Here is a 23208-nt window from a genome sequence, read left to right on the forward strand (position 1 = left end):
CTGCTGTGACAAAGGAACTTTCGGGATACATCTTATTTGATTGAATTGACAAATATTAATCAGATCTGCTTGCCACTTTATATAAGTTGATATAATCTTACATGGCATATAGAGTATTTTGCAAAACCCTTTGCACAGCTTCTCAGGAGGTATGGAAAGTCATTGACTAATCAGACGTTTGGCGGTCAATCCCTGGCTGCTTCAGTCTGCATGTCAAAATACCTTTAGTCAAGATACTGAACCCCAAGTTGTTCTCTGATGTATACATCAGAGTGGCAATGCTTGTGTGAATGTTGCGTAATTTTGTACAATTCTAACGATCCTAAAAGTCAATATTGGCTCCAACGTCCTTTATTCTTTACCACGGCCTGATATTTCCTAGGCAAGCTTCCTTGTAGCTTTCCTGAAGTAGTCTTCATAAACAGTTCTCCAGGCTTCTTGGAGGAAATTCCATTTTATTAATGTTGAGGTCCTGGTTCTAGGGAGGCCAATCCATGACTGCTTGTGTTCCACCATGTGTTTTTCTAAAAATGCATGCTTTTATTGCATTGTCAGTGTTTTCGGGATCATTGCCATACTGAAAAATTAAGCCATCACCAAATAAATGGCCTGCCAGATGGTATTGCAATCAAATCTGACAGTGCATTTTTATGTACATAGTTTCATCAATTTTGACAAGATTCCCAACACCACCGGCTGAAATGCTCAAACTAGGACAGAACCTTTACTGTGATTTACAGATGGCTATAGACACTTACTGTACCCCTCTGCCAACTTCCTCTGAACATACTGATTTAAATTAAAAATTTCATTTTGGATTTATGATACCATAAGACCTGTCCCACTGATTTTCCGTTCAGTTTTTGTGGACTGTGGTATAGCTTAGCCTTTTCTCCTGGTTTCCCTCTCTTAAGAATGACTTCTTTATAGCTACGCTTCCACTGAGACTATTTGTAATAAGGCTTCAGTGAACAGTAGATAAATCAAATGCAGGTCCAGATACATCTCTCAAGTCCCGTGTCAAGTGTGTGTGGGTTTTTTTTAATGCGGAGTGGCTCAAAACTTTTGCACAGTATGGTATTTTTTAAAGAAATTATAAAAATATAGAGAACCTGCACAGGAAACGGTCACATGGCTGTACCTTCAAGTATTTTTTATAGTTGTTGTATACGACAGCCAGGAAGACGGACATGAAGATGTAAGTGTTGATAAGGATGTACACAATGAAGAAGACTGCGAAGAAGAAGTTGGCGTTGTATGCTGGCATCCTGACAATAACAAGCAGAAAAAAAGAAGTCAGGCTAAGATACAAAGACAAATAGATACTAATAGAAAGATACTAGATACTAGAAGAAGAAAAACGGTTAGTGTTCACTTCCTTCTTCTTTTCTGTAAAGCTCAGAGAGTTCCCTCTCAAACCAAGAGGTCAGCGCCAGAAAGAAACACAAGAGTTTGTGTGGTTTGAAGTGCTATCTAAATAACAACACTACTTTTACTTCACAAACAGTTTCAAAATACATTATGTCAAATACACTAATTAAAAATCTGAGAATTAGGATTATAACTGAGTTTGGCTGAATTGTGTTATTCATGTCGTCTCCTTGCTGTTCAGACATCACGCCTTATTGATCATATAAACAATTCCAGTATTCAAGGAATACATGCACAACATTGAATGCAACACAAATTACATTCAGTGGGTTTCATCTGAACAAAAATTTTAACAGAAATGAGAAAATCTGCTAATTTTTTTTAATCAACTGTCCTTTTTCAAATATTAATAGTTGGTTCATCTCGCCCTATGACGGCTGGGATGGAATAGTTGGTTCAACGAGATAAGCACTATTAACAACAGTGCTGTTTCTTTCTTTCAGTCAGAGCCACTGAATGATGTATAAGATGATGTGAAGATGTCCAATTTAGATTAAAAAGACAGATCTGGATAAAAATGTGACATTTATGCCAGTTTTATATGTACAGTATGTGAGATAAAGTGCATCTTAATTGCTCTCCAAATATTTAATCATCTATCATTAATCTGTGAATCTATTTTCATCCATGTTTCATAGTCATCTTTGTCTACTTGATTTTGTTGATTGTTTGACAAAATGCACATAAAACTAAAGTGGAATGAACCAACACTACATTCCATTTTGCAATCACACGCAAAATCTGACTTCCACGTATTTTCACAAACTGAATCATCTCAAAGTAAATACTATATAAAGTAACGTCATGCAAACACAATCAGGGATTTAACGTACTTTAGAAAAAGGCATGCTTCATGAAGACTGAAATAATTGTAAATTGCTTGATCTCAAAGAACACAAATTGAGATTTACAATACAAACTTACATGACGTCAGGGCTATTGGCCGTGGTGACGAGGACGTACAAGTCAAACATGATTTCCAGGTAGCTGGTGAAATATGGTGTTCCATTTATGTTCGTCAAACCTCTAGAGAGAGAGAGAGAAAAAATACATACACTTAAAAACTATTGCTAAAACTCAAAAAAGTCCTCTACTTTTTCACTAAAAACAAAACAAAGCAAAAAAACAGAACACATGGCCTCAGTAGAGCCTTTGGGAAAATGTTGACCATTGTCTAACTGCGCCAGGTGGTGTGGCTCTTTGACTGACCAGGAGAACATGTTTGTAAATGTTGCATAAGCTTAAAATCTTTGCTTATTTATATGGATGACATAGCTGGGTGTTTGCACAATTGCCTGTGCAAGCTCATGTTATAAATTACAATTTCACTGGTTGCATCATGCAAGATTTTATTACATAGAGAAAGAAAGAAATCCAGGTAATATATTTGGATTGGATCTCAGATCTTTACATGTATTCAGCTTGTTACAAAATGTCAGAGAATGACCCAGCAAGTCTGTCAAATCTGTTGTCTGTATGCTGCTTACTATTGTCCCTTTTACTCTCATTATTCCAGGCTTCTCACTACACTGCCTGAAAGCTATCATCTGTTACCTACCTGCCCATTATAGAGCGCTTTAGCTTTTGCAGGAAGTGTTTTCAAGTTGCATGGGTCTCAAAGACTCCCAAGTTATATGCAATGTAAATACAGCCTTTTAAAAGATAATAAACAGGCCAAAAAGATGTCACATATATGGAATGAAATAACTTGAATGATTCTAACTGAAAACAAGTTTAAAGAGAATTTGAAAACTGATGTCAAGAGCCAACCTCAGAATACAAAGGTACAGCTTTCTCACCGTTTGCCCAGCAACTTCAGCGCCATGAGGGCGAAGATGAGGATACTGAACATGAAGAGCAGGAAGACGTAGAAAATCTGAGGCAGAGCATTACGGATGCTCCTGAATGCTCTGCGGAGCTGAACACAAAGGAGCACACAGTGACACAGTTTTACATGCAAAAGCTCTTTCCTTATACACTTATCAACAATGTTTTCAAGTACCATTGGCTCGTGAAGTCAAACATTTACATGTTTAACAACATTATGTCTGCCTCAAACACTCCACAAATTCCCAACAGAGAAAAACTAAACATGATCCATTGATCAAACGGCAGAAAATTCATGACAGACAAAACACCACTTTGAGAGCCTTGATCACGTGAACACAAACAAATGCTCAAACTCTGACCAGATGTGAAAACATTTTCAAGTATGACTTAAACTGAATTTAGGACCAAAGCTTTCTACATGTCTGCAAACCACGAGTCACTTGGATTTCTGGGCAATTTGTCATTTACAACATACATGCATAAAACTTCTGTATGAGCCTAATCACCTCCAGGGCTGAGACTGGGAAAAAAACATGCCAAAAAATGTAGTGGTTAGTACTGTTGACACAGCAAGATGGTTCTTGGTTCTACCACTACTATGTTAGGTTAACTGGTGATTCTAAACTGGCCATGGATGTGAGATAGATAGTGTTTGAAGTACATCGAATAAAATATGCCTATCGAGCGGACAAGCATAGCAGCTGTAATGGTCCACTTGTGAAAATAGATTTGTTGGAGAATTTGTTTGACAACAAATCTGACTGCTGCACTGCCGGACAGGACAGGCAAAAAATAAAATAAATAAGTTAATTGTATAAATAATAGAAGTTAGTTTAATAAGACCTAAAAATTCGTTAAATAGAGCCATCTTGTGATGTCTCTGGAATATTTCTTACAGCCAAATCATTAATAATCCCCACAAACACATTATATTTGGTGTCAAAAAACACTGAGCTAATGAAGACGTCATATTTTGAGAATGAACTCCTAACGGGGATGATTTCTTCTTTAACATGTATTCTGATATATGTTATTTCTCTTAGTTTTCTTAGTAATTTCTCCTAATCTTCACTGTAGTACACAAAGTTTCTGAGTTTAACCCTAGGAATGTAATCATAGAAAGAAGACACCGAGACAGTCTATAGTAGAGCCATGAAAAATGTAACCAATGACCTACATTTGACTACAGTGCTTATCCTCACTTTACTTTTAGTGCTTCAAACCTTCCCATATCAGTTCAGCAGAGCTAGTTCTCTCTAAAGGTGGTGCTCATTACAACTGAAATGGATCATCCTCTGGAGAGGATTTAATGAGGAAAAAAACGGAAAAAAATTGAAATGTTCATGGTAATGAAGCTTTCATTACTGACTGTGGATTGTTTAAACATTCAGCCATTACCTGCCGTCCCTCTGTGACGTTGACCAGTAGAAGCGGCCGCAGGACTCTGGACCAGCGAACACCATAATAATTTGCAGCTTTCAATGCTCCATAAATGATCATATCAACCAAAGTGAGCTAGTCAATGCACAAAAGAACAAAGTCATTTAATGGTAAATGGTAAACAGACTGGTTCTTATATAGTGCTTTTCTACTCTGAGCAATCAAAGCGCTTTATACAACTTGCCTCGTTCACCCAGTCGCACAAGCACTTTTTTCTATGCAAGTGCTTCTAACATTCACACACATTGAAAGAATACCAGCTTCAATGCTAGTATTTACTATCTATTTGCATTTCAAAGAGTCAGATGCAGTTCAAGATGCATATGTCAATACTTAAAGTGTTTCCATGACCAAACTAGCTAGATAAGAATAAACAGGATTATTCTAAAATGAAATTATTTGAGCAGTAGTAGAAGGACAGTCTTCTTTGAAATGAAAATGATTTCATATATAATACAAACAAAATAACAACTTATTCCAAATATTCCAGAAAATAAAAAGTTGTGCAAGAAAATTTGTGACTGAGAGCCTCAGAATCACTGAGTCACAAGGAAGCTTTACTACTTTGGTAGTGCTGAGAAAGCAACATCTTAGGCTAAAGGTTGTTTCACAACAAGAGGAAAGCCTTCTCAGCACATCCTGTCTCTGCAGCTCAGCACACGTTAACAGTTTCAGCTTTCAGACCCTAAACCAGGAAGTCCTCTGGGTGCACACTGCACACTCACCAACTGACAGGAATGTATAACCTCTTCCTAAGTACTTAGTCAAAAACATCTTTACAATGACTTGTTCTGGTTCTGTCTGAGTTAGAGGAGCCTTCTTCCAAAATCTTCCAATTAAAAATACATATATACTAATAATGTGTATAAACCCCTCCCACAATAATAATGCAGATTGGCACTCCTACCGTGAGGATGACAATGATGCAGATATTTTTGGGATCTTTCCAGAACTTGTCACGGAGAATCACCTTGGCATAGTGAATGACTCGAATGGTGAAGATGAGCAGACAGAGTATCTCCACCAGCATGGTGGCCTGAAAAACAACATAACACAACACATGACCATACTTCTGATAATAATTTAACTTCTTGGACTTCACAGCAGCTAGTCTATTTCACTGATCTCAGCTGCACTACTGTAATTGCTGTATAGACCATCATACTGTACAATACAATAATTATAGTTTTCCAACTGTTTATTAATACTTGCAATTGTATATCTACAACCTGTATAGTTTTCATATTTTTAAACATATGCATAACCTGTTCATAGCCTGCGCATACTTATAGTATATTCATAACATTCCTTCATACCTTGTACATGTAACATACTATAATAGATCCAAATTCTGTATTATATATTATTACTAAAGCACTTTCTGGATGGATGCAAACTGCATTTCGTTGCCATGTACTTGTGACATGTGCAATGACAATAAAGTTGAATTTTATTCTATTGTATTCTATTCTTCAGGACTGGTAAAATGTTGAATGGCCTGAAAATCTATTCAGTCTTTTTATAATAAAATGCTGAGGTGTAGACAGTAATTAGTATTTCTATTCATACAAGCCACAGAAGATTACATTAGAGTCAGTCAAAGTTAATGGTGTTATTAATTACTTTTACATTACCAGCTATTACTGAACTCCAATTTGGAATTTCAATGATTGCACATTTTACATATAGGTCAAGGGTCAAGTTCAAGGTCAAGTTCATTTATATAGCACATTTCCAAACCATCCATACTGCACAAAGTGCATAACCATGTAAAATGCCACTGAAACAAATAAGATGTAAAACAATGATGCAGTAAAATATGGAAAAAATAAATAAAGTAAATCAATAAAAACAACTAAAACAACAACTAAGGCTGTTACAACCAAAATGTTTAGGTCAAAGTTTGTTAAAAGCCAGACGATAAAAATGTGTCTTCGGTAACGATTTAAACTGATCACGTGTTTGTGCAGATCTAATGCGGGATCTGCCACAGAGAAGGCTCAGTCGCCATGAGACGGATATAGAAAGACATAGAAAGACTGTAGCTACATCAAAATATAATATATACCCTAATACCACTATCTCCCAGTTTCATAAAAACTATAGCGGTGTGTAGTTGGTAACAAATTACTGCTGATAGAAAAGCAGCTTATTTTAAGTGATTAGAACATTATACTAGAACTAAACATCTTGAGCTGCTGCGTCTCAATCATTATCAAAGATCAGACATATGATAGTGTCTCCATAATAGACCTCATCCATCCAAGCGTATTGACTGTACTTGACTGTAACTCTTGTTGTGCTTTAGACACCTGTTGTGAGCTCGCCGTTCACTCTAGCCAGAACCAGCAGCAGTAAGGCTCACCAAGACTGGGGAGCAGACCAAGAAATACAATTGCCAGGTGCAGTCCAAAATGTTGGAGTTGAAGTCTGTCAAGCTCTGGGAGAAGTCTATTTATATAAAAATGGAAGAGGAATTATTGCTAATTCGCATTGTCAAGGAGTGAAGCCAAAAAAGGTGGCAGTAGATAAACCGTTACTCAAAAAGCCATCTCTAGACCCAGCCGTTTTAGCTAATTATAGGCCAATCTCAACCTTCCTTTCATATCAAACATCCTTGAAAGAGTAGTTGTCAAACAGCTAACAGATCATCTGCAGAGGAATGGCTTATTTGAAGAGTTTCAGTCAGGTTTCAGAGCTCATCACAGCACAGAAACAGCTTTAGTGAAGGTTACAAATGATCTTCTTATGGCCTCTGACAGTGGACTCATCTCTGTGCTTGTCCTGCTAGACCTCAGTGCAGCGTTCGATACTGTCGACCATAATATCCTATTAGAGCGATTAGAGCACGCTGTAGGTATTACAGGTACTGCTCTGCATTGTTTTGTATCATATCTAACTAATAGACTTCACACATTTTAATGCTTTGCAGATAACACACAGCTTTATCCATCCATGATACCAGATCTCACACACCAATTAGTTAAACTGCAGGAATGTCTTACTCCCGGAAAAGCCTTCAGCTAATCCAAAATGCTGCAGCAAGAGTCCTGACAGGGACTAGAAAGAGAGAGCAGATTTCCCCTCTATTGGCTTCTATTGCATTTAATATTTCTTCTTCAGTCACCTTTCTCACTCACTATGTGTTAACAGACCTCTCTGCATTGAATCATACTCGTTATTAGTCTCTGTCTCTCTTCCACAGCATGTCTTCATCCTGTCTTCCTTCTCTCACCCCAACCGGTCGCAGCAGATGGCCCCGCCCCTCCCTGAGCCTGGTTCTGCTGGAGGTTTCTTCCTGTTAAAAGGGAGTTTTTCCTTCCCACTGTTACCAAAGTGTTTGCTCATAGGGGGTCATATGATTGTTGGGTTTTTCTCTGTATGTATTATTGTAGGGTCTACCTTACAATAAAAAGTGCCTTGAAAAAACTAACAAACAACAACAACAAAAACAAACAAACTAGTAAGAAAGTATGCTAGTTGTTTATTTAAACTGCTATATTTCACTTTTTTGCATTCATTAATTTTGCTACATACTTGCTAAATTTAACATCTGTATAAGTTTAATTACTAGTCAGCCTTTAAACCAAAATGAAACTTAGATTTACAAGAGCCCTCAGAACATCACTTAGTTAGTACTTAGTTTATATCAGAATAACTCTTATAGTGTTTTTTCATAGACTCTGCTTCAATCAGCATGACAGAGGCTCAGATATTTCAGATATATCAGTTCCAATACTGTCTGCATCTCTGAATTTTTCAAAAAGCACTTACGATTGTTTGGACATTTGGCGCTGCTGACAAACCTTTTATTCCTCTCAGCACCCTTAGCCTGCACATTAAAAAGAGAAACTATAAAAACAGGACAGTGTCTCTGTGTGGCAGTTGCAGTCTTACCCATATAGGCAGAGGGTATACAGCTGGATCCTCGAAGATGGCAAGAGACAGATTGACCAGCATGAAGAAGTAGAGGAGTACCTTTAGGGCCCAATGATTATAGAGCATATACAGTCTGAAAATCCACACACAAAGTTGGATATTAGAGCAACTCACACTCATTATTCAATCCAAACTGCATGCTATAACTTAAAGTCCTCACATCCAAATGCATTTCACATTAGGGGGAAGTCATTTCACATCCCTCATAGTTTGCCATAGCAGATTGACTAATAAACAGGAGAAAATGTTGCATTTGCTGGGACAATATATTCTACATGAAAAATTATCCATTCAACAATGTTGATTTAAAGCTGTTATAAAGACTAATATGTATTTATTAAAAGTGAAATATAAAGTTATGACACCTTACAGTAAATATACAGAATAAAAAAAATACCAACCAGTCAGCACAGGCAAAGAAAGTCATCGTAAACAGAGCTAAAAGAAACTGTTCTAGTCTGACATGTTCAAACTGCTGGTCAAAAATTAAGAGGAGACGGAGAGGAGTGAAACATCTTCCAGGCTGAACAGATTAAATATACGTGTGTACAGAAATCAGCACAACAGAAATACAGCAGAGACAAACAAAATAATTATAGAATTTCCACATATTTAATATGGATGGATGGATGTGAAAGCCGCACCTGACAGCCTGAGGTGATGTGTCAAAGTAGACATTTCTGTTGTACTGGGCATCTGACACATAGATGGCAGCCAAGTTAAAATCCTGAAACACACAGAAGGGCATTTAAAGCATTTAAATATTACTCTCAATATAAGAAGATCTGCAAAATAAAAGGTATTTAACGCTGAAAAATTAACAAAAATTAAAACCAATCTACTATCTGATTGTCTTTTTTAGTTACATATAGTTGTTTGTTTCCTTAATTCTCACATTTCCTTTGTCTGTTAGTGGATTGTTTTTTGTTTTTTCGGCCGGCTTGTGCGATACATATATGAATGGTATGAGATCAAGTGTAAACCATCATTATGGTATTATCCATAGGCACACTGGCTAAGGTACAGCATGAATTACAACAGCCTTACCTAAGCCATTTCTCTGTGTGAGATACAGCAGGCAAAATCAGTTTTGACCATATGACAAACTGTTGCTATTGATAAGAAATTCTCACCAGAGAAACCATCCAATCCACACATGCAAAGAAATCAAAGCACAGATCCCGATAAATTATGTGTAATATAAGAAATGATACAGAAAACATACTGGACACACTAAGAAAGGGGTGTACAAAAAAGCATGGAAAGTCATGACACCAGCTGAATAATATCAGTAAGCAGTCCTGCCACTTGGTTCAAATTGATGTTGGTTCATTCAAACTGATGGCCTATAAAAACATGTCTCATAAGAAACATGGGTAAAACCAATGAGGACTCTCAAGACCTTTGAAGCCTTATTGTTGCAAAACATACTGAAAGCATTGGTTACAGAAGAATTTACAGAAGAAACTACTGAAGGTTCCAGTGAGCACTTTTGAAGCCAATATCCGGAAGTTGAAAGAACATTATTTCACCATAAACCGGCCACGACCAGGTGCTCACTGCAAGATTTCAGACAGAGAAACAAAGGCAAATGATAGTATGCATGTTCAATACATTTTCCACTCTGTCATTTCTCATTATTACACATAATTTATGGTAATCTGTGGTTAGATTTCTTTACATGTGTAGACCGAACTGGTTGTTATTGGCATCTGGTGAGAATTTTACATCAAAAGCACCTTTAGAAATATATTTACTTAGAAAATTGGTGGCACGTTCAATACTTATTTTACCCACTGTAATTATCAGCAGCTTCACCGAAAGGTTGAGGAAATGAAAACAACTTGCAGAAGCACAGACTCAGGGTCAGCAGTGACCTGCTAGACAGAACCTCAGTGATGGATCCTTGGTTCAGGGCCAATATACATCCCAAGCACCAAAAGACTAGTGCACTTAAACACAAAACTGTGTTTGAGGTCAAGTCTATGCTGTCTGATTAATTGGTGACCACAGTGCATGAGCCTGAAGGCTAGCAAAGAATAGTGCAACTGGTAAGAATCACTGGCAAGCAGGTCCTGAGCTGTGACGAGAGAGTTTTAAGGTGATTTACAGTGATTTAATATAGAAGGCAGTTCACTCAAATAGTGGAAGGAACATATAGATTGTTTCAAGCATTGAACCATCTGTCAAAAATGGTCCGTGAAAAAAAAGGGTCCCCTTTTTTTTGTTTTTTAAACAGTCGTCCAAAGCTATCGAATAAAATCTATTTTATTTGTCAATGATTCACTTAATGCACAATAAATTCATCTTTAACAGAGAACTAACTAGGGAAGTTGGAAGCTGTATACTAGTGATGGGTGCTTTATGGGGCTTAAAGGACAAGAGTCCAACAGTTTACTGCAGTCGTGGAATCATTTGCACGTTCTCCAGGCCATCCGCTGACAGAAAACCTGCACAATCACATTATAATCACTTGTAGTTGTGCAGGAGCGTCCAGCTGTGTCATACCTCTTCGCTTTTTGCTGTATTCCCTGTGTTTGAATTTCCTTTTCTTGCAGACGCTTCGGGAATGTTTTCATTCTTCTCTGATTCAGACATCTCTCAACACGACCGACACAAAACGTCCCAAAATGTTTCTTCTAACTTTTTAATGACTCTCGAAATGTCTCCAAACTTTCACTACCAGCTCCTCGGCGTTTCTAAGTGGTGAAAAAAAGAAAAACATATATCCAAACTTAGTTTAAGTCGCACTTTTTGACGTAAACGTCACATCAAGCGTCATCCACGAGATTCGCATCAGAGGATTTCTTTCCAGTGGCATAAAAATGACAACCGCTTGCCATCTATCTCAGCCTACTGATATCTGGTCAGAGCCGCTTCAAGTCTTGCTCCAATAAACCACGACTCTTGCTGACTTCACGGACCAGCGGAATGAATAAGGAGGAAAAAATACAGTGATGTGTAAAACAGGCTGATTACCATTAAACAAAGCAACAACAAACTATCTCATATTCCCTAATAACGAAGTTGCAGATAGCGAGTAAGTAATAGACTTACAAAACGCAAAATGTTACGTTTTAACCAGATTTAGAGTAGTTGACCAAATGTCTCAATGAAAATCAACAATAAATGCATAAAAGGTTGAAGATTTTTTTTAAACTTTGAATAAATAAGTAAAAGGAAAAATCCTATTTTCGTAGCATTGTTGCTACATGTCATTGTTACATGTCCCTTTTTATTCTTGTCCAATTAACCTCTACAATTTAATTTGTTCTATACTTATTCCTTTGTAGTGGTTTCTATAAAAGAATTATTTTTGGTGCTTTTTTCTTTTATGCCCACCGTTTTCACTGTTGAACTCGTATTACTATGCTGTTGTATTTTTCAGACATTACTCGGAGACAGTAAAAGCACCATGTGGTATCATGTGACTCAGCACGATAACGGAAACTGGGAGAAAGAGTCAGAGGCATTTCAAATAGTGGGAAAATTAGGAGAATATACAGAAATACAAGTTTTTGCGTTATTGTAGGGTCTTCATCCTACAATATAACGTAAGAAAACGTTTTTTTGAACATGCAATTTATTGAAAACAATGCTTAAACTGAAACAGGCTGTTTTACAGATGATCAAAATCTTAGAACCACATGCCTTTAAAATGCCAATTCTGTGCAAAAATGTGGTTTCGTTGTCATTTTCTGTCAGGTAGTCTCACTGTCATAACTTTCTGATGGCAAAGGCAAAAAAAAAGTTCCCTTTTTGAACGTGGTTGGGTTGTTGAACTGCATAAGCACGGTCTCTTGCAGCGTCGCTGCTGAGGTGGGATACAGTAAGACAGTCATTTGGAATTTCTTAAATGATCCTGAGGGTTATGGAACAAAAAAGTCAAGTGGAAGACCCAAAATAATTTCACCAGCACTGAGCCGGAGGATAAAATTGGAGAGAGAGACAATTTTCAAAAAGATAAGAGATTTATTGGAATGTTAATCATAGGGTTAATCATTCTTAATTTCGTTGTTCTCGTGACAATGACAATAACGTTTCTGATTCTGGGTGTTGTAGTTTGTTGTTGTTTTAGTTTATATGCTTAATTCGTTTTATGTGTGTATTGTATATGAGTGTAGACTTGTATATAGTTAAACATGCATGGATAATATAATGTCAAATTCTGAATATTGATTTATAAACAATGGGATTTGAAAAAAGTGGGTAGGAAAAGAAAAAGTGTAAACTTCATCCTACTGTTTTTCAACCACAAATATTGTGTAGACACATAGTGTAAATAGTGGGAACAGCTCATGCAAGTGGGACCCTAATCTGCCCGATGTACTCTGAGCCCCTCTCAAATGACTGAACTCCTCACCCTGTTTCTAAGGGAGAGGCCAGAAAGCTTATTTTTGCCACTTGTGTCCACTATCTCATTCTTTCAGCCACTATTATAGGTCATAACCTCAGATGAGGGAAATGACATTGATCGACCAGTAAATTAATAGCTTCCCCTTTATGCTCAGCTCTCTCTTCACTACGACAGAATGATTCAGCATCCACATCCCTGCAGATATTGACAGACTGATTGGTGCACTATCTTGCACCCTTCTCTCCTCACCCCTGAAAAAGACCCCAAGATATTTAAACTGCTCCACTTGGCAGCAACTGTTTTAGTGATTTTGTTTTATCCAAATAAAATTGAATTCAATTCAATAAATTAATGATTAATTAATTAAAGAGCACTGACCTTTTTTATGTTTTTAGGAGTGAAGCTTTGTGGATGATCCTTAAGCCTGTTAGCTCATTTCTGCCATTTGTAGTTGAGATGTCATTCTTTCAGTTCATTTTTCAGAGCTTGTGACCACAGGTGATGGTAGATCGATCTGTAAATCGTCAGCTTCCACGCTGAGCTCTCCCTTCATCATAGCAGATGTGTACAGAATCCACATCACAACTAGTATGGTGAAATACTAGTTGTCTCTCAATCTTTAGCTCTTCCTCCTGAGACAGTAACTTGCTCCTGTTGTTCCTCCTTCAGCCCAAAGATCAAAGAGTTGGGGTATTTAACACCCCTAAGTGGGTACTCCATCTTTTCCCAACTGAAGAGCATGGCCTCAGATTTTGAGTTGTTAATTTTCATCCCAGTCACTTCACACGTGTTGCAAACTGCCCCAGTGTGAGCTGGATGTTGTTGATGAAGCTAAAAAAAAAAAAGATACATCATCCATAAAAAGCTGAGATGAGATCCTGCAACCACCAAACCAGACACTCTTCACCACTTGGCTGCAACTGACCAAAGACGAGAGATGGTTATTTTATACATTTATTTTTTCCAAATAACTGCACTAACAGTTATCACCTAGGTTCTTGCTGATGATCTTGGAGCCCATTCCAGCATGGAGCAAGTCTTCAATTATGTCCCTTCAATCAACAGCTCTTTGGTCCTGCCCATGGTGGTGAGGTGGTTGGAGCAGCAGATATCAATTCAGTGGACATGTGTGCATTATACACATACGCTGAAATCAAAAGTATCTGTAATTGACTGATTGTAGTCAACCTGTACGAATTCTGGCTGGGTTGTAGGGGAACAGATTCCTATTTCACTCAATGACATACAAAACAACCTTTTAATGTATTTTTTAAGATTGTTTTTGTTGATATGTCTCTCTCAATTAAAATGAAGCTACCATAAAATTTATTGCTGTTCATTTTTTGTGAGCAAATTTTAAATTTCTTCAGGGGATCAAATAATTATTCCCCTGACTGGACCACCGGCTTGACATACTCAGTAAGCAAGAAACTTAAGGTAAGGGGAGATTCCAACAGATTTATTTGATATGGATATGAAAACAATCACATTTAATGAAACAATGTTTTTTTCTTAATGACAAGAAACAAATCATTTTGGATACATTTTTAACACAGTATTAATACTGTGGTTTTAAGTGTCTGCCCCAGTTGAAATAAAATTTGACTATTTGTGCTTTAGGTTAAGATAATTCTTGTTAGCAGCACTGACATCTATAATTTTAGGTGTTTAAACTGAATTGGTTAACATGAAGAAATAAATACAATCTCCCAACAATACACTGTGAAGCTGAGTAAGTCCACCCTTTAAATCAACATAAAAAAAGTCTTAATCACGACATTTATTTTATTGAAATATACATTTCCATGTTTTTATTTACTTTAAATCACAACTTGAAACATCAATTTATTTTTAACTAACTCAAGAAAAGTGTCAAACTGTCCAACAAAACTGATTTTTTACAGCAATCGTTTCAAACTTGACATTCTCAAGTGGATGTGGATGGATGTGGATAGAGTACAGTCTTTATCAGTTAATGTGGGGCACAGTCGTCTGGAGGCTGATTTCTATCCTTCCATCATTCCAGGGACTTAAATAAAAATCAGTCTGGTCTCCCTTCAACAGTTTTCTTTTTGACTGCAACCTCAGAGCGCACCACGCTCTTCATAGTTCTCTGCATTATCCATGTAGCCAGGTGGATAGTCACAAAGGCACCAGAGACGGCCCACAGCCAGTTCCTTCTGAGCCAGCTCTGAGGTTTCATGGTGACACCACTGCAGGGGAAGAAGAAAAACAGTATTTACTCACAAACACTTGGTATACAGAAAAACATGGCAGGGAAGCCAAATAAAATTGACCATTTTCACAGTTATTGGGAGGAAGAGTTTGTTTTTAATCACAGGTAAACAAAGGGTGTATGTCTCACTTGCTGCGGCACTGGGAAACTGAACCATCTGAACTGTGAGCTGCAAGGAAAAGGTAAGACTGCTGCTGACATGATAAATGCATTTAAAGCCACGATGAGAAAAAAGCCCTGCACTTTCCCTCCAAACAGCCACTTTGTTCTCACTGTTTCGATGATATCACATGTTTTAACGACAGTCCAGCCATACTACAAGTGTGATGACTGCAAAGTGGGGTGTACAAATACAGCTGCTCTGTGACGGCCTCAGAGGTTGTTTAAGAGAATATTGGGAGCAACAACACCATGAAGTCCAAAGAACACACCAGACAGGTCAGGGATAAAGGTATTCAGAAATTTAAAGGAGGCTTAGGCTACAAAAAGATTTCCCAAGCACTGTTCAAGCGATCATTCAGAAATGGAAGGAGTATGGCACAACTGTAAACCTACCAAGACAAGGCCGTCCACCTAAACTCACAGGCCGAACAAGGAGAGCGCTGATCAGAAATGCAGCCAAGAGGCCCGTGGTGACTCTGGACGAGCTGCAGAGATCTACAGCTCAGGTGGGGAAATCTGTCCATAGGACAACTATTAGTCGTGCACTGCACAAAGTTGGCCTTTATGGAAGACTGGCAAGAAGAAAGCCATTGTTAACAGAAAACCATAAGAAGTGCCGTTTGCAGTTTGCCACAAGCCGTGTGGGGGACACAGCAAACATGTGGAAGAAGGTGCTCTGGTCAGATGAGACCAAAATGGAACTTTTTGGCCAAAATGCAAAACGCTATGTGTGGCGGAAAACTAACACTGCACATCACTCTGAACACACCATCCCCACTGTCAAATATGGTGGTGGCAGCATCATGCTCTGGGGGTGCTTCTCTTCAGCAGGGACAGGGAAGCTGGTCAGAGTTGATGGGAAGATGGATGGAGCCAAATACAGGGCAACCTTGGAAGAAAACCTCTTGGAGTCGGCAAAAGACTTGAGACTGGGGCGGAGGTTCACCTTCCAGCAGGACAACGACCCTGAACATAAAGCCAGGGCAACAATGCAATGGTTTAAAACAAAACACACCCATGTGTTAGAATCGCCCAGTCAAAGTCCAGATCTAAATCCAATCAAGAATCTGTGGCAAGATCTGAAAACTGCTGTTCACAAACGCTGTCCATCTAATCTGACTGAGCTGGAGCTGTTTTGCAAAGAAGAATGGGCAAAGATTTCAGTCTCTAGATGTGCAAAGCTGGTAGAGACAGACCCTAAAAGACTGGCAGCTGTAATTGCAGCAAAAGGTGGTTCTACAAAGTATTGACTCAGGGGGCTGAATAATTACGCACACCCCACTTTTCAGTTATTTATTTGTAAAAAATATTTGGAATCATGTATGATTTTCGTTCCACTTCTCACGTGTACACCACGTTGTGTTGGTCTTTCACGTGGAATTCCAATAAAATTGATTCATGTTTGTGGCTGTAATGTGACAAAATGTGGAAAAGTTCAAGGGGGCCGAATACTTTTGCAAGCCACTGTAACTCTGACACTCATTCTATTTCAATTGATTACATATCAGATGTTTCTAAAAATTGACTGCAGTCCACCTGTGATAAATTCAGTTGATTGGACATGACTGGGAAAGGCACACACTTGTCTATATAAGGTCCCATATGTAACAGTGCACATTGGCGCACAAACCAAGCCGTAAAGTCCAAGGAATTGTCTGTAGACCTCTGAGACAGGATTGTATCGAGGCGCAGATCTGAGGAAAGGTATAGAAAAATTTCTGCATCTGCAAAGGTACTTATATAGATAGCTTGGCTAAGTACTTGCTCAAAGGAGGTCATTTGCTTTATCAGTATTACTGTAGGATATTGCCGAGTTGTTGTAGGTTAGATTTGGTGCCATATAAATACAATTAAATAGAATGTTACATTATCTTGATAGTTTTCATTCTTGAATATCTTCACCTGTTAAATTATAAAAAAAAATCTCTAAGTTTTGAAAATATAAAATAGATGGATAAAACTTTACACTTTGACCACTCAGACCAAAAAATCTATTCCCTGTAAACATTTATTCATTCATTTGGGTGTGACTCTTATCAGCTTTTTGGGCTGAGTTCTAGTGGGGGATGGGATGATGTCTGTGGAAATTTGTGACAGAACTGAGCACGGCAGTTGCACAGCAAACTGAAACTTCCAGGAAACAGGACATTAGAGGACTACCAATACAAATTATGTCTGACTCCAGTCTATTTACACCTACAGGCAAGCTGCCACTCTTTTACTGATAAGGATACACACATCCTGGACGGTGGTTTGGAGTCAAGGAGGCCATTTACGAAAAAGGGAAAGACGATCTCTGAATCAAGGAGGGGGCCTGAGGGTAAATCTTTCATCATCTTATGATGCTGCCTTGCCAGTAATCAAATAACCTGCTGGAATAATCAGATGGCCAAAGGGGAAACTGAAGCCACTAACATCAAGACAAGAAATCTCCTTCCGTGCATGGAGGGTTAGCCCCAAATCCAGCACCCTGAGACTGTATGCAAAGTGGAAGGAAGATGAGAACTAGTCAGTGTCAGAACTACTATCCAGGATGAGACAACAAAGATTTAGTTTTTTGTTAGTTTGTTTTAGTTTAGTTTAGATGTATTCACTATAGTTTAGTGAATACCTCTTGCAGCAGAATCCCGAGAGAAGAGAAGCAGGAAAAGGAACCATCACGGAAGGATGGGAGCCTGCACGGTATGTGCCACCGTCAGACAGAAGAAGAGACTGACATCCACAAATCCTGTCAGTGGCTGGACAAAGCTGAACTGAAAGACAGCACAGAGACAGCACTAATATGGCAGAATAGGAACAAGACCCCGTAGGCTGTACAGAGATGCTAATGAGAAAATTTCAGCACATAGCAACAAGGTGCAAGATGCTAGCAGGTATGGCATACATAGAACACCATAACCAAATGTCCCCTTAGGGTAGTTGAGAATGATCGAGTTAAGATCCTGTGGGACTTGCAGATACAGACAGAAAAACTGGTGATGGCAAACCAAGAGGAAGACAGCTGTAGTGACAGATGTAGCTATACTGAATGATAGCAGCTCGAGAAGTGCCAAGAGCTGAGAGGAGAGCTCAAGAAGATGTGGAGATTGAAAGCAGCAGTAGTCCTCGTTGCAACTGGAACACTCAGGGCAGTGCCCCCAACACACACCCACCCACACAAATACACTTCTCAAGCCCCCAGAGGTCCTGCGCAGCATCTTTGTTGTCATTCAGTATAGCTATATTTTATCACTACAGCCGTCTTCCTCTGCTTGTCCATCACTACGATGTTAGGCTGTTAGCCATCACCGGTAGGGATGGGTACCGGTATCCGGTGCCATTCTGACATAAACGGTAGTAACCAGACTATCCAAGGATAGTAGGCGGGCCCAGGTAAGTACGTTCTTTTAGAGCAGAGTTACAGATTAAAAATGCCCAAGGCGAAGCGGTCAAAAGTCTTGCTGTACTTCACAGCAAAAGCTGCAAACTCAGCAGCCTGCAACAAGTGCTTTAAGGTGATACTGTGCAAAGGAGGTAACTCCTCAAATCTGATGAAAAACCTGGCCCCTAGCCCTGCCAGTGTAGCAGAAATGATGATGGATGATGATGGCGGCAGCAGCCGTTCTTCTCTGGGTGAGTAGCTTAATGTTGTTTGTGTGTAATTTATGTTGAGTAGGCTAACCACGTTATTAAATTAATGCACGTAAGGTGAACTAGCAAACACCGTCGTAGTTACATGCGGCTGTCTTGTTATTTGATAGAGTGATACCATATATGCCCTATAGCTGCAGAAAAGGCTAACACTGTTATCTTTTTACAAAAAAAAAACAGCTAAACATGAGAGGTTTTAGGACAAATTTTGTGTTTTCCATTGTTTAAGCACCGGTTCCAACCAAAGGAGGTATGTTGTATCAACAGAAAAGGCTAACTTGGTTATCATTTTGCAGAAAAAAAGAGACTGCTAAAAATAAAAACATAAAAGCTTTTTGGACAAAGTTTGTGTTCTCCATTCTTTAAGCACCGGTTCGAACACTGTTTAAGCACCGGCACCATTTCAAATGTACCGGTTTGGCACTGGTATTGGATAAAACCTAAATGATACCCATCCCTAATCACCTGTTTATCTATCTGTATCTGGAAGACCCACAGGATCTTGGCTTGTGTCCCATTTTGACCTCGGGACTTCCAGGCCATAATCGGCTCAGAAGTTAAAGTATACTATGCCAGCTATTTGGTTATGGCGCCTCATGTATGCCCTGCCTGCTAACATCTTGCACCCTGCTGTTATGTGCTGGATTGTCTCTGGGGCATCTTTACACAGCCTGCACTGGGGATCTTGCCTGGTGTGGCAGCCCCCAGCCTCTATGAATCTTGTGCATACAGCTTGTCCTGTGCTGCCATGACTAGTGCCTCTGTGCTGTCCTTCAGTCCAGCTTTGTCCAGCCACTGACAGAGGAAGTGGCTGACATCCAGAAATCCTGTCTGCCGGTGATACATACCACGCAGGGGCCTCTGGCTCCATGACAGATTTTCTACTTGCTCCTTTTTTTCTTTCTTGGGTTTCTGCTGTCTGAGGTATTCACTAAGCACATTGTTCGTTGTGGCCATGATCCTGATGTGAATGTTTATCGTCTCATCCTGGACAGTGGTTCTGTACTGTTTGGCATACAGTCTCAGGGTTCTAGTCTTGGGGTGAAACCCTTTGTCCTTGGTGAGCTGCTTCCTTGTCTTGATGTCAGTGGCGTCTGTCTCCTCCTTTAGCCAGCTTATTATCCCAGTAGGCTACCCAATCCCAGTGTTGATTACCTGGATCTTGTTCTTTCCATTCAGCTGACTTCTCTGGACTTGCCTGACCCTCTGCAGGTACTTGGTAATTGCGCCTCTCTTTACCTTTTGTTACCTTCTGACTACACTTCTCCAGTCTGAAAGACATTCTGATGTTGTTGCTGTAGATCCTCGTGGTGTGGATGAATGAATCAATGTCTGTTTAAGCATACAGCTTGATGTCATCCATGTAGAGGAGGTGGCTGACGATTGCCCCATTCTGTAATTGGTCTCCATAGCCAGTCTTGTCAATGACCTAACTGAGGGGGTTCAGGCCAATGCAGAACAGCAGTTGGAAAAGAGGAACTCCTTGGTAGACCCTGCACTTCATGGTAACTTGTGCTGTTGGTTCAAAGTTGGCCTCTAGAAGCTACTAAATGTTTTGCTGTCTCTCTAAATGCTGGGTATCAAAGATTCCATAGGTCCCACATCGTCTTCATGTAACGCCTTCCGCTGGGGTTAATTATGTAGTAGCATGCCAACAGTGCTTTGTTTTCATTTCTTCCCCACTTATGTCTTCCGGTTCCGTTAACCCACTTCTCATCTGTGTGTCATGGTTTCCCAACACCTGACGTGGACCTTGTCCACATCCTGTCTGAGCTGGTATGGCTTCAGTTATCTCTGTCTTTCTCATATCCAAGGTAGCTTGGTTAGCATAGGGAATCTCGCCTAGGGACCCTTACTGGATACAGACACCCAAGAAAACACCATGAAAGGTCAGGTGTGCAGTAGAGTATTAAACTTTGTGTGTAGGGACTTCAGGTTGAACACCCAAGCTGAGGATGTCAAAGAGCTACCGAATGAGGCAGAGCAGTGTGAACACTGGGTGGTAGAGAGGCTGCAGACAGATTGGCCAAGATGATAAACTTTAAATTTCTACTTTTCCAATAGCTTATAGAAATCTATTTATTTTTGTTGTAGCCATCTGGGTAATCAGTTTTATAATGCAGGCAGTAACCGGTCTTTATTTTCACATTACTAACACGACACATTATCCAAAGTTAATTTTTTTTATTTTTCCATTATGCTCTTCTTCTACAATAATTAAAATTATTCAGATATTGTTTTCTATAATTCCGTTCAAAAATATATCTTACCTTCACAACCTATACTGAAATAATCAAAATAACTCATAAAAAACCCTCCAAATTTAATCTTAAAAATGTAACTTATAATTGGGGAAAATAGCTGAAATTTAACAAGTTAACTTTTTCAAGATATGACTTCTTTGCCATTATTTCTGTTGTTGCAGGATGGGATCATAATCTTCCCTGTAGTATCAAATATCAGTTATTTTCTTTGGTACTGGAATTGAGTTAATTTGTAGAGTTGTTCGTTTGTTTTTTAAATTAAACTACAGCCTGTACATACTTATAGTTATAGAATATTCACAACATACTTCATACCGTGTACATTATAACATACCATAATAGACCCATTTCTGTAATATACTCACATATCTATATTATTGCTAATATATATTGTAATATATCTATATCACTAAAGCACTTCTGGATGGATGCAAACTGCATTTCGTTGCCCTGTACCTGTGCATGTGCAATGACAATAAAGTTGAATTCTATTCTATTCTATTCTATTCTAAATTGGAGCACCAACTTGTGAAAATCTGAAAATACAACTAAAGGTAGATGAAACTGCTCTGAGTTTTACAAACCCTTTGTGTGCTCAGTTATACAAACTCTCAAGGGCAGAAAAACTTAGCACGTTTTCTTCAGGTGTTTTTAACAGTTTCATACCTCAGTGCGGGTTACTTGCTCTTGTGAGCAACAGCTGGAGGAGGAGAAGGAAGAGCAGATGCAGGAGGGGAAACGTAGGTAACAATGCCAGGTTCAGGAATATACTCGTTTCCGTCTTTGCGTAGCAGTGGGCTTCCCTTCAGATTGTACCAGCCCCAGTGGATCAGCCCCAGACTTGTGCCCATCACAATCAATACTTTGTAGTTACTCCACAAATCCCGCAGACCCATAACTAAGATGCTAAAAAAAAAATCCAAAAGATGATCACTACATTCATATAGACAGTTAATATGATTCTTACTTCAAGTAGTAACTAGTCAAATAATATATACTGAAATGGAAGTGGACTTAAAGTACAAGGCAGCCTTAAAGGGAAAGTACGCTTATAAGTAATAGTTGAGTGACAATCATTTTCCATCACTGGTCATTCAAAGGTCAAGTGTGCAAAAAAGAAACAAATATCAATTGATCAAAAGACTATACTCTGAGTCTAACTATTTTTGCTGGAAGATCCTGACAAGTCCAGTAAAAAGCAAAGTAAAGCAAGTAAACAAAACTACTGCCTATGTATAGAATTATAGGAACACTGACATTCAATCGATTTCTTATTTAGAACGATACACGTACACCCATGCAAAGGATATTGTAAAGTTTTACTCAATGAGACACCAGCAATGTTACAACGCAATAAGGAACTGATTCATATCTATTATCTTCATATCTATTTAACATGCTCACAGTTTAGTTTAGGAAGCCAGCTCAACCCCATCGATTATCTGTATTGAAATTGCACAAGAAAATTAAAGTTAATCAAAATTAAAATGAACAACACAAACTAACCTGTGGTGACATAAGAGAAGCCCTCACCTTCAGAATTCATCTGTGTTTTCTATGCTGAAGATCACTAAACATGTGCCTGAACGCAATTTACGTTAATTATAAGCATAATTGCTCAAAACCTTAGTGCTAAATACTAACACGCTTATTGTTATTAATTATTGTGTTTTTCATGGAATCCAAATTGAAATAAACACCTTTAAATGTGCCGCTGATGTTATAAATATTTTTTTTACTCAGGCAACACATCGGAAGCCTGAAATAATCATGTGACTGTGTAACCATCGGCTATTGGTTGAGTTTTGCATTCCTAGTGAAAAGTTTTTTTTGTTTGTTTTTTTGAATACGCTTTATTGACAAAGCACAAAATACAAATACAAAATAGCAAACACAATGTCAGGGGGTTTGTATAAAAA

General features: G+C 38.6%; 1 protein-coding gene and 1 long non-coding RNA gene across 4 annotated transcripts in view; both read right to left on the minus strand.

The window, feature by feature from the left end:
- tpcn3 (two pore segment channel 3) overlaps nucleotides 1–11547 on the minus strand; it is a 32774-nt gene extending 21227 nt beyond the window's left edge. For both annotated transcript variants that reach the window (XM_080302511.1, XM_026171996.2), the window contains exons 1-8: nucleotides 11149–11547; nucleotides 9285–9367; nucleotides 8599–8713; nucleotides 5609–5737; nucleotides 4660–4776; nucleotides 3231–3349; nucleotides 2356–2457; nucleotides 1142–1268 (exon numbers count right to left, since the gene is read on the minus strand). In XM_080302511.1, coding sequence (XP_080158637.1) covers nucleotides 1142–1268; nucleotides 2356–2457; nucleotides 3231–3349; nucleotides 4660–4776; nucleotides 5609–5737; nucleotides 8599–8713; nucleotides 9285–9367; nucleotides 11149–11238 — 882 coding nt within the window. In that variant the 5' untranslated portion in view covers nucleotides 11239–11547. The remainder of the gene's footprint in view (nucleotides 1–1141; nucleotides 1269–2355; nucleotides 2458–3230; nucleotides 3350–4659; nucleotides 4777–5608; nucleotides 5738–8598; nucleotides 8714–9284; nucleotides 9368–11148) is intronic.
- A 3217-nt stretch (nucleotides 11548–14764) lies between these two features.
- LOC145429245 (uncharacterized) lies at nucleotides 14765–22922 on the minus strand. 2 transcript variants are annotated; one of them, XR_013909476.1, is made up of 3 exons: nucleotides 22796–22922; nucleotides 21956–22195; nucleotides 14765–15210 (listed from the first exon to the last, which is right to left on the minus strand). It is a non-coding gene; the product is annotated as an uncharacterized LOC145429245 (long non-coding RNA). The 2 variants fall into 2 exon arrangements; XR_013909477.1 differs by having other exon boundaries at nucleotides 22694–22818.
- Nucleotides 22923–23208: the final 286 nt, after the last annotated feature.

Source organism: Astatotilapia calliptera, chromosome 6 (assembly GCF_964374335.1).
Source record: "Astatotilapia calliptera chromosome 6, fAstCal68.1, whole genome shotgun sequence".
NCBI lineage: Eukaryota > Metazoa > Chordata > Actinopteri > Cichliformes > Cichlidae > Astatotilapia > Astatotilapia calliptera.